This window comes from Dicentrarchus labrax, unplaced genomic scaffold (genome assembly GCF_905237075.1).
Source record: "Dicentrarchus labrax unplaced genomic scaffold, dlabrax2021, whole genome shotgun sequence".
Classification (NCBI taxonomy): Eukaryota; Metazoa; Chordata; class Actinopteri; family Moronidae; genus Dicentrarchus; species Dicentrarchus labrax.
In genome coordinates, this window is record NW_026136722.1 from 237,835 (window position 1) to 249,655 (window position 11,821).

The 11,821-nt window shown below is 42.9% G+C and overlaps 1 protein-coding gene across 1 annotated transcript; it reads left to right on the top strand.

Annotated features, from left to right (window-relative positions):
- Positions 1-785: 785 nt before the first annotated feature.
- On the top strand, positions 786-11,711 carry LOC127356096 (casein kinase I). The gene is made up of 11 exons (XM_051387543.1): positions 786-1,012; positions 3,723-3,813; positions 4,054-4,164; positions 4,557-4,705; positions 5,442-5,670; positions 8,255-8,425; positions 8,643-8,791; positions 8,926-9,115; positions 9,225-9,364; positions 9,674-9,741; positions 9,847-11,711. Exons 2-10 carry the CDS (start codon positions 3,738-3,740, stop codon positions 9,704-9,706), a joined length of 1,248 nt encoding a protein of 415 aa, XP_051243503.1. The 5' UTR covers positions 786-1,012; positions 3,723-3,737; the 3' UTR covers positions 9,707-9,741; positions 9,847-11,711.
- Positions 11,712-11,821: the final 110 nt, after the last annotated feature.

Genomic DNA, 11,821 nt, shown 5'->3' on the forward strand with positions numbered 1-11,821 from the left:
TTTTGTGTGTGTGAAGTCAGGTTTCTAGCTGTTGACTAAAATAACTTCCATATTAAACCATACTGCCCCTTATGCTGCGATGCATATGTGAGCACTAAGCACTGCATAGTTTGTGCTCGTGCTTTGTGCGTGTTAACAGTGATGAAGGGAAAGGCATGTGAGCTCATAGATAGCCACAGAAAAACAAGCCAGCATGTCCATCTGTCACCCTGTCATTACCATCCACAAACCAATCCTATTTAACACCCACGTCATCCTACACTAAGCCACTGCCTACTGTATGAAATTATTTACCTCCTGATACAGTTTAGGCTTTACTTGTGTTAAGTGAATATATCATTGCCAACAAAAACGTGATTATAGACTATATATATAAATATATATATATATATATTCCTACATAGATTTAACATAGTTGAAATGATTTCCTAACACTTGGGACCATTCTCAAATGTGTGTTTTGGGGCAAAATATTGTGTACATCCATCCAGTGACACTTGATGCTTGTACAAACTGATGGATACAACTTCATTGATCACAGGAAAAATACAACTATCATATTATTTCTTGACATTTACAATATGAGTGTTGATTAACACAACCACTACGAGCGGATCCATTTTGCAGACGGCACTGTGACTCAAAATGAGTAAGAGAAAGTAAGTGGATAATTAATAATTGGTCAAATACATGGAGGAAGGAGCCGCTAGGTGTGACGTTTTCCTTTAATGACTGTGCCCTGACAACCAGAGGATGACATCACCGACGTTGTGAGCGGGCGCGTTGTTAAGTAACGAGAGGGGGAGACAGACTCGAGTGGAGAACGGCCGCTCGTGCTGCTGGAGCTTTAGGGACTATCAACAGGGAGTGCAACCGACGACACATCTAAGAGCTGGGGGAATGAGAGCCGCCAGAATCCGCTCCCATCCTCCTCTGCCCAGGCTCCTGTCCGACTGACAACCATCGGATCAGAACCTCCACCGAACCAGCTCTCGGACGAACCTAATATCGGGTGAGTGTTGGGTCGGGGAACCGGAGAAACCGAGGGGGAAAAGGGGCCTGATTCGGCCGAATCAGAGTCTAGTATTCACGGCTTACAGGAGAGGGGGAGGGGGCGAGTAGTAGGGAATGGCTATCTACACAGGCTAGCCCAGCACATAAATGGGTGCGGTTATAAGTGTGATACAAAATGTGTCGAAGTGCGATATACACATTTGTATCTTGGTTTAATGTATAATAATGGTGCAGTACGTACCACGGCTCCGTTTACGTATTTCTACTAACGTTAGCTGACTCTTAGCAGCTAACACTTAACTAACGTACCGTCAAATGCATTCGGCTGGTGTGTTTTTTATTTTTATTTTTTTACTTAAAGCGCCTGTAAATGTAAACTGCTGTTTCAACCCGTCGTATCTGGTGTGGGATTATGATATTTAACTAATATAAGTTATAACGTTAAAGCAAATATGTTGCCCTGGTAGCGTAAATCACTACTGACTCGCTTCTCATCAAATTGCAACCAGGAAAGAGCAACGTAGCCGGACATCTGTTACCGTTAAAAACAACTAATTATTGAATATTATTCATTTTATATTTGCAAAATGTGGCTATATTAGTGCTTGTATTTGGTGTGCAGTCTGTAACACAGGAGCTGATTGTGGAGTGACAGCTGCCTCAGTGTGAGAGCCATAGCAGTGCTCTGCTTTTCATGTGACACTTGTTTTTTCCTCTTGAAAAGGACGTATTTTGTCACTTTCTACCGATAAGTGGGTCTTAATGGCTACATATTAAGACTTTGTTTCACACCTTGGATTGAGATGATCACAGTGGCGTATAGGTGATTTAAGCATAGTATCCTCCTCAGGACATCCTATCACCGCAACCACCTGGAAGACTCCCCATAACCAGCACATAGCACTGTGGCATCTTAACCAATCCACTGTCCTGTAGACGGTTACTACCATAACAGCACATGGTGCTTTTTCAGGTGCAGTGTGATTGGCTAGTTCCACTTGCTACAGAGCACACAGGCCATCTTTGAAACATCAAGCAGTGCATTCTTCACATTGCTGCTAGGTTGTTACTACACACATCTTTGCAATGCTAAGTTCTCCCTTGTTAATCTTAGGGTATATGCAAACGAAAACCATATAGAAACTGTGCGATTTTAAATTGTGTGTCACCGTTCCTTTACCAAGTAATTAATCAATGGCACTTATTGTGTAGCTTTGTGATTAATGTTGCTCCCTAAATCGGGTCCCTGGCTGCAGCACATGAGACACCCTCTTGGTGTAATGAAACCTAACCCTTTATTAACCCAAATCCATCTGCCTCCATCACATCCACCATGGCAGGCTGTCCTCATCAGCTAGAGGTGACAAGGAGGTCCAGGGCCTACATCTCAGCGTGTGTCCGTTCAGTTTTTTTCACATTAAACAAGGGCAGTGCGATACAAGTTGTTTTGTTTGAATCCTTTAACGAGGCTCAGATGATCCAAGAGGATGGCATGTAAGCCTTCATCACTGTTAAAGTAGTTTTAGAACAGAGCTGGTGTCTGCAGCTCTCTTTTTTAATCCCACTGCTTACAATCAAGCAAAGTAACTCCTGGGATAATTTATGTTGTGATAAAAGAGGTTATTGATGGAAGCAGACTGAATGCAGAGGACTGGTCCTGCAGAATTGATGACTGTCCTGCTTGCTTGAGTTGGCATGTCCACAAAACTGAGGTTGACTGAGAACGCTTTGTTTGGCAGTTTCTCTGGGTTGTCATGAGACCATTTTCTGTTTTCTGTAGGGGATGTGGATTGAGGCCGGAATCAGTAAAGATGATACGGTCCATTTCATATATTGCCTTGTTGAATCGTCAACAGGGCACATGACTGGAAGTGTTTATTTGAAGATGCAGCAGTGCTACATTTGGAACGAGGGTCCACTGTTGCTATAAAGGGCACAGTTTGTTTACACAGTGTTCCCAATTTGGTGGTGAGGAAGCAAATCTCTTTGATAAATGATGCGATGATACATTCTCTGCAGCACTTCGCTCTCTGAAGTTCATTGCACAGAATTGTCTGAGGGCCTTGACACAGATAAAGCCAGCCAGCGCTCCGCGGCTGCTCATGCCTTCCCTCCCTTGGCAGTGCTAGCACAGAACAGTGGAGAGCTTAGTCTTGCTTTTGCAGTGGCTGCACAATGTGGCGTGGTAGAGGGAGCGCTAAATAAATGATGATCCTGCTCCAGCATCACGTGCAGTTCAGCTCAGAAGATGCACTCCGTTTCACTCTGTGTGCCAGGTCTTAGTACTCGTGCATCAGTTGATTCTGGTTTCCAAGTGGCATTTCTGTGTAGCCCTCTCTTTGCTGTATTTCTTTCTCCTCCCTTCCCTGCTTTAGCTGATCTCACTTTAGCCACAACCACCCCCACCCCCACCCCACAGTCCTAATCGTGTAGCTCTGGAGGCCAGACAGCTGTTTGCTGGTCAACTAGCCCTGCTCAGGCAACATTCGCACACAAACACGTGGTCAGTTCAGTGTCTGTCTGGGACTGACGGGTTATCCATGTGAGTTGCTGACCGGCTATGTTGTATTCAGTTGAGTTGTGCAGTACCTCATGCTATATTGTTTGAGTTAGTGGTGAGAGAAAAGAGGCACAGGACAGATGAGCTAGCACGGTGTCATGTGTCCTTTGCTGTCTTATAATCATCTCTGTTGGTCTGTTTGTGGCAGTGACAACTCGCAACCATGGAGCTGAGAGTGGGGAACAAGTACCGTCTCGGGCGAAAAATAGGGAGTGGTTCCTTCGGCGACATTTACCTTGGTAAGTGTAAACCTGCACTTCTGTTTTTGCATGCCTTTCGCAACTTTCCATGTGCCTCCTCTGTTAGGGTTATTTCCACATTATTTCTGGACAGTGTCTCTTTTAATTCTGTACTACTAATTTCCCCCCTATCTGGGCACCAAAACAGATTTTCCTTCATATTCATCCACCTTTGGCCTCGTACTGGCGCAGTTGCTGTGGGTCTTACAGCTGTGGTTGTATTTTTGTGCGTCTCCTCAGGTGCCAACATTGCCACCGGTGAGGAGGTAGCCATCAAGCTGGAATGTGTGAAGACCAAACACCCACAGCTGCACATCGAAAGCAAGTTCTACAAGATGATGCAAGGAGGAGGTAAGGGGTGAATATAGCTTTGACACACTGGGCAAGATTTTTAAAGCATTCCTTAGTCATTTTTGCTTTTCTATGTAAATACCCTACTAAGCCTGCTGGAAAGATATACAGTGAGTTCTTTGAACAATAAGAAATGGTAGCTTTTCAAATTTTTGTTATCTAAATCCATCTTAGGTGACCCTACATAGATGAGTAAAGGTGTTTTTCAAGTAATCTATTACCTTGTGTAAGATTTACCAGGTTAATAAAAATATTTGTATTTTATGCTAAATCTGTTATATGGAAAATAATATGAACTGTAGGTGTGCTGGTAAAAACAGTTTGAGTAAACTTTATGCTGACTGTGTGTGTGTGTGTGTGTGTGTGTGTGTGTGTGTGTGTGTGTACTCCAGTGGGTATTCCATCGATAAAGTGGTGCGGTGCAGAAGGAGACTACAACGTGATGGTAATGGAGCTGCTTGGTCCCAGCCTGGAGGACCTTTTCAACTTTTGCTCCCGGAAGTTCAGCCTAAAGACCGTCCTGCTTTTGGCAGACCAGATGGTATGACACACAAACCCTCATGTTAAATCAGGGGCATTGGAATTAGGACAGTTTCACTGTCCCCTCAGCTAAGATCCCACTATGTTAAACAGTTCTGTTTACAAGTAGACTAGAGAAACATAATAATTATGATCCGACTAGGTCATGTGCATGACCTACTTGACTTTCATGTGTTGGTGCATGTTCTATATATAAACAGTGCTCATGATTCCCCTGAGGCTTCTTTTGTAGATGTTTTGATCTCCATTACTCTTTTGCATCAAGTGTACTTTTTAATTCTGGCTTTATCTTAGTCTGCACTGGCCTATATATCTCATTTCATACATGACGCTCAAGCACAACTCATCTCACCTTTTGTTCTAACTGCAACCAAGTTGCTGTGTCAGTCTTCTAAATGTATGTTCGACTCTCCACTTATAGCCTGGGGTCATCACCTCCTCTCGTCCTGCCTTCATATAGCCTGTTGTCCTCCCTTGTCCTCTTTTCTGCTCTAGTTTGCTCAAGGTATTGATGTATTGAGTGCGCATACTACTGCTCAGTAACTCAAACTATTAGAAAACTCCGGGAAAGTGCTGACGTGACTGCATGAAGAATGTGATCATGTGACCTTGTGGCCATGAATTCATGTCACCACGATGTTCCCCAGTGCATCCTTTCTGTATACCAATGTATTTTATTTTTTCTGCTGCAGACTGTGATAATTTGTGCCACTCTTCATCTCACCCATCTTCTTTAGATCAGCCGCATTGAGTACATCCACTCCAAGAATTTCATCCATCGGGATGTCAAGCCTGACAACTTCCTAATGGGGCTTGGCAAGAAGGGTAACCTGGTGTACATCATTGACTTTGGCCTGGCCAAAAAGTACCGTGATGCCCGCACACACCAGCATATCCCTTACAGGGAGAACAAGAACCTGACTGGCACAGCACGCTACGCCTCCATTAACACGCATCTTGGAATCGGTAAGGCACACTTGGAACATGTACAGAACCCTGATTTACGTACTAGATTAGTTACTTGTTAATTATGCACAACATTGGGTTAGATCCTCATAAAAGAATACAGCTGTTGGCTCTTGACCCTATTATTCTCACACATGTTGTCTGGCACGCTTTCTAGAAAGCCTCTATTAGAGTTGTTGTGATCCGTGTTTTTTTAACTTCAGTTTGTTAGTGCTATGGTGGAGAGGTTAAGTGTCTAAAAGTACGGCTAATCCTGACTAGAGCAGACTGAAGTTGAGTTAAGATATGTGTTTAGTCCAGTCCAGGGCTTTTACTATGCACCAGGCCCGTCTTGCCTCTTTTCCCAATAAAACTGTCAGTTAAAATGGAAATAACATGTGAAGCAATACAGATAGGGATTGAACAAACTGTGCCACTACCACTACCTTTAAGCTGGGCTCAGGCTACAGGAGTTTTGGGCCAACTTACCTCAGATTCACGACTCCCAATATTCGTCTTAGATTGTCGTGTAATGTGAGGGGTTTCCAGTCTTAAACATCCAGACCTACTTGCAGGCTCCTCGGGATCACCCTGATCATTTTCAAACAAGTTTGGAGACGAAGGAGTTACAATCTGGACAATACGGTACGGAAGTAAATCCAGTGTTTCCTCTAGGATTCTTTTTTTTAAGCAGTGGGGGCAGGCCAGTCCGGTGCATTATGTCGGCAGGATCATTTAAAAGGCAACCGTGACTACATTGTGCGTCTGCCCCATTTCTGATACCGTGGCGGCAGAAATGTAACAGCGGCGGGCCGCTCCAAAATCAACATAGAGGAAACACTGAAATCAGAGGTATTGTCACTCAGCAGTAAACTTTTTAGCCCTTGAGGCTAACGATGGCTAGCATACTGCTGTTGACAGATATTAAAACTGACAGTTCAAATATCACCTCCAGTTCCCCAACCCTTTTTCTCATCCAGACTTTAGGCCTCTGCTTTTGTTTTTTCTCAGCTGTTACTCCAGCAAGCTGCTACGTAACACTCTATTTTGTTTACATCTGCTTCCCCATGTGATCACGTGAGGTGGTTCATTGCTTCCTCTGGCACAATAATCTTATTTATTATAGTAACGATAATATCCTGTAGTGTTTGAGATGAGACCGAAGAAAATCTGTAAACTTCCTCCTTATGTGCATGATGCAACCCGATTTCACAATCGGTTAGGAATTTAAAACTCCTGTAGTCTGAGCCCAGTCTCACTCCCTGTTATTGAGTTATTGAGTTATTTAGAGTGTTCATAATGTTGGTGGCCCACGATAGGTAGTCCTGGTCGTGTGGATTATGAAAATTCTGCTCTATCAGGGTCACACCTTTGCTCGACAGCTGCATCTAAACACTGTGTTAAATGTGATTCATCAGAGCTGGCATATCAGGACATCTCCTTCTATATGACATTCACCCCTAGCCGGCAGGTGTAATGTACCATGTGCCAGATTTTCTCTGTCAACAGTTGTCATTGGAATCTTTTTTTTGTCAGATCCCTTTTCACCATGTGTCCAAACGTAATACTGATATTTTAACATTTTTACATTTGGAGATCTGACTGGTACTTAACTTTTTGTCAGCCTGTTTGTTCCTCATTGTCACCCCCATCCCATCTCAGTTTGGACGTGCCTCCTCTCTGCGTCGTCTTTTTGTTTATACACACCCTATCGGAACATACAGAGGATGTGAGGGAAGGGGGCTCATAAGGGGGAGAAAAAGGAAATGCCATCTGGAATGGAAAATGGCCCTGTTGTGGTGTTGTCATTCAAGTGTAATGCTCTCGAAGACATTCTGCAGAACATTTTTATATAACCATTTAAATAAACACATCCCCAATCTAATTGCAGTGTACAGTTGCAGCCCCAATCTGTTTACTTTGGTTAGATACATTGTCTATGCAGAACAACAAGTCAAACATTTAAGTGGGAGTGAGAGGACATGATATTTCTGTTGTAGTATTTAGCCTAAATTAATTTAATTCTACACAATAGTACTAATAGGCCCCTTTTGTCCCTCTTCAGCTTTTGACTGCATGAGCTAACTTATTGGTCTATTAGCAACTATTATTTGTGTTCAGTGTTTCCTCTAGGACTTTTTTTAGCAGTGGGGGCAGGCCTGTCCAAACACCACCACCACCACCCCTCCCCCCCGTCACGCCACGTTTTGACTATAAGCTACATCAACACAACAGTATGTGGAGTTAAACTGCACAGCCCCAATAACCTCTGAATAGTTCTACTTGTTGTTAAATTGGAATGTGAGCGGCAGCCAACGGGGGTGCATTATGTCGGCAGGATCATTTAAAAGGCAACCGTGACTACATTGTCCGTCTGCCCCATTTCTGATACCGTGGTGGCAGAAATTTAACAGCGGCGGGCCGCCGCTCCAAAATCACCATAGAGGAAACACTGGTGTTGATTACGGGCCTCTATAAGCTGTGTCTGGTCACAGGTGATTGAAGACAGTAGTTTTATCATTTGAAATGATCCTCTGTCGTTGCACTAAGCAGACAATCCTCATTATTTCACTCCTTTACGCACTCTCACCCTTTCTGTCCACAGAGCAGTCCAGACGTGACGACCTTGAGTCTCTGGGTTATGTCCTCATGTACTTCAACCTGGGGTCCCTCCCCTGGCAGGGCCTCAAGGCCGCTACCAAGAGACAGAAGTATGAACGAATCAGTGAGAAGAAAATGTCCACACCCATTGAGGTTCTTTGCAAAGGATACCCTTGTAAGTGATATGACTTTAGTGCCTCTGTGTATTGGCAGCGGCATACCTGTACTTATGAAATGATCTGCAGCTGCAGACAACACTTAACAGTGCAACTGTTATCTAATCACTGTAGTCGAAGCTTAACACTAATTCAGTGATCTTTTATTTTGCTTGCTGTTAGGGTTGTGTGTATTCTGAGTTTCTCATTACTGTTTCACTTGTTATTCTCTTACAGCTGAGTTTTCCACGTACCTGAATTTTTGTCGTTCACTCCGTTTTGATGACAAGCCAGACTACTCTTACCTACGACAGCTCTTCAGGAATCTTTTCCACCGTCAGGGTTTCTCCTATGATTACGTCTTTGATTGGAACATGCTCAAATTTGTAAGTTTACATAAGTGTTTCTAATTGAAGTATTGATGTTTGTTTTGTTGCTTAGCAGCTTAACTAAACTTTTCATTAGAAATCTCACTTCCAAATGTATGTAAAGGCTAAATATGGCTGCTCTAATGTGTCAGGGTGCCAGTCGGACAGCCGAGGATGGGGAGAGGAGAGCGGGAGATGAGAGAGATGAGCGGATCGGAGGAGCCCCCAGGGGGTCGGCATCGCGGGGCCTCCCCCCAGGTCCCACCCCTGGAGCTGCCAACCGAGTCAGGAACGGGCCAGAGCAGGCCATCTCTAACCCAGCCTCACGGGTCCAACAGTCTGGTGAGCGTACTGCTAAATTGCTTAAGCCTCAAACTGTCTTTTAAGTGCATAATGCTATGCTAAGATGGCTTCAAATGTGGCCGGTTCTCAATTTTACACATCATTTCAGGGAACACGTCGCCCCGTGCAATTTCTCGTGCAGAGAGGGAGAGGAAGGTGAGCATGCGGCTCCACCGTGGTGCTCCTGCTAACGTATCGTCCTCTGACCTCACAGCCCGTCATGACCAATCCAGAATTTCCACGTCACAGGTAAGAAAACACTCACAGCTTCTTTAGCTGGCTATGTGCATTATTGGGGAAAACGTTCTTTTATGAGAATGTGTGTGAGTGTGTTGAAGTGGACAATGCAAGCTCTTTAAGCTTTATAGTTTAAGACTCTGGTTATCTTCTTGAGAGAAGACTGACTCCATGGTGAAAACTGTCACAGCATTATTATTATTATTTTTTTTGTATAGATGGGTCTGCAGTGTTGTCTCTAATAGGAGATGTGTGTGTGTGTGTGTGTGTGTGTGTGTGTGTGTTTGTTTTCCACCTCTGAGTCTTGATTTTGTTTTGCAGGTCAGCGTGCCATTCGAGCACATGGGGAAGTAGAATTCTTTGGCTCTGCATGCACATGGAACTGACAGGTAATGTCTAATTTTACTAATGTATTCACACGCTAAATGCAGAAATACACCACTTGCCAATACATTGCCCTCCCTAATGGCTTTCCACTCCATTTGTCGTTGCAGGGCTGCAAAGTATATTCATCGCTCCGGATTCTTTTCCTTTTATTTTTACCTTGTCTTATGAAAAGATGATTGCCAATGGACACATGGATCCTCAGAAAAGGACTGTAAATCTTTTAAAGGATCCAGGGAAGTACATGACAGTATCCAACATGCACTGTTTCATGAACCCTTTTTGCTGAACCGTGGACCACCACCACAATACAAAAAGCAAACGAATGGCCGACCTTACTCCGTGGTTGCTCATACCTGCTCCACTCCTCAAAACATTCCCTCAATACCTTCTGTCTGACAAATGTGAAGAACTGTTGGCATCAAAGAAACAAAAAGGTTATCGGGGATATGCGCATGTTTCTCGTCAGACGTCCACTTCATGACTGATATTGGCTCGGTAAAGATTTCTCTTTTTTAGTTTCACAAAAACAACCAACCATCATGAGGAAATCTTAAATTGGAGCTTGTTATGGGTTTCCTTTCTTTGCTTTTTTTGGAAGGAATAACAGCTGGAAGATGAAGAAATGGGGAGAGTTAGGTCAGATGCTAGTGGATAAAAAGAAAGGTAACTTTTGAAAAGGATAAGTAAGTGACATTTTAGCTGTTGTAGAGTAATGTTTCTGGTGAAGTAGCAATTGGTGCTCGCTAGCCCTTCAACCATGTCGTGATGGTTTACTCTCCCTCAAAACTCAGCCACCAAAACCTCCACCACCCCATTATTTTGCCTGTTTTGACTTGCGTATTTTCTTTGGTTTTAATGTGAGGTGGGTAAGGTGAAGAATGACCATAGATTTTGCAAAGACACACTCCAAGTCTTGAGGGAAAAGCTCCTCAGGAAATTCTCACTGTATTTGACCAGAGACCATAGCTGCCCGTTTTGGCAAACAAATAGTGGCTGCAATTTTTATGATAGTTCTTAATGTTACCTTTTTTATTCTTTTTGTTATTGGAGGTCATTGGGGAGTGGGCAGGCTCTGTCAGGGATGACTCTTAGGGGGATGGGACATCCAATGAATTTTTTTTTTTTTTTTTTTAATGTTTACTTCACTGTAAATATTTTTTATTTTGATGTAAAGCCAAAATGTGGTTATTTGTTTTAAGGTGTAAAGTAGAAAAATGCATACTAATGACATCAACTGGGGCTGGGTTCAGAATTTTAGGTATTTAAAGTACTCAATTGTGGGATCGGCTACTGTTACTCTGCCAGCTGGGTCATCCAAGTGTGTGTGTGTGTGTGTGTGTGTGTGTGTGAGTGGTGTGTGTGTGTGTGTGAGAGAGAGTGATATGCTGTGTCTCCCTGCTAAAAATACAAGATTAATTTTGTCCTTGTTTGTATGCAGATTGTTTTTATCTCTGTTCTCTGCTATTTATGTTAAACTATTTTTTATTTGTCTGAAATAACTTTATTCTTGTTTCTGTTTCATTTCATCTTCCTCTAACTTATTAGAAGTAGCTTGGTTTTGCCTGTCCCTTTTGTTCTTCTGTTCTTAGGCTTCAAAGGTTGTCCACATATCATACATAGGGCTTTCTATATTCCTTCTGCAAAAATGATACGCTAATAGTTTTGATGTCACCTTCGGATTTTAACCTCCAGCAACCTTGATGATGTCATTCAAAAGAAAACAACTGATGCAATTGCAGGGATGTGTAAATAGCAGTGTACCTTGTGTGTGTAATTACCTTTGTACAGGCCACCATGACCCAGTGGTATTGTAACTGTTGGGTTGGGAATGGTATAGAAGAGTTTGAGGTGATGGGGATTTCACTTTATGTATTGTGTACTGATATCTTGTACAGTTCTTTAACACACTTTATTTACAACAGTATTTGTGTATATTTTATGAAGTAATAAAAATGAATAACGTTGCCCACAACTTTTTGCTGCCCTTACTGCCCATCTTTCCCTTTACTGCTGCAAGTACAAGTTGTTGTTTCTTTGTTTTTTAAGGTGGTGTTTGTTTGTGACTGCATTTTTTTGGACACA

Bases quoted from the DNA above. Each gene is read 5' to 3' on its own strand.
- LOC127356096 (XM_051387543.1), top strand. From the start codon at position 3,738: ATGGAGCTGAGAGTGGGGAACAAGTACCGTCTCGGGCGAAAAATAGGG. The intron at 4,165-4,556 runs GTAAGGGGTGAA...TGTGTACTCCAG, and splicing joins CAAGATGATGCAAGGAGGAG to TGGGTATTCCATCGATAAAG. The intron at 9,365-9,673 runs GTAAGAAAACAC...TTTGTTTTGCAG, and splicing joins CCAGAATTTCCACGTCACAG to GTCAGCGTGCCATTCGAGCA.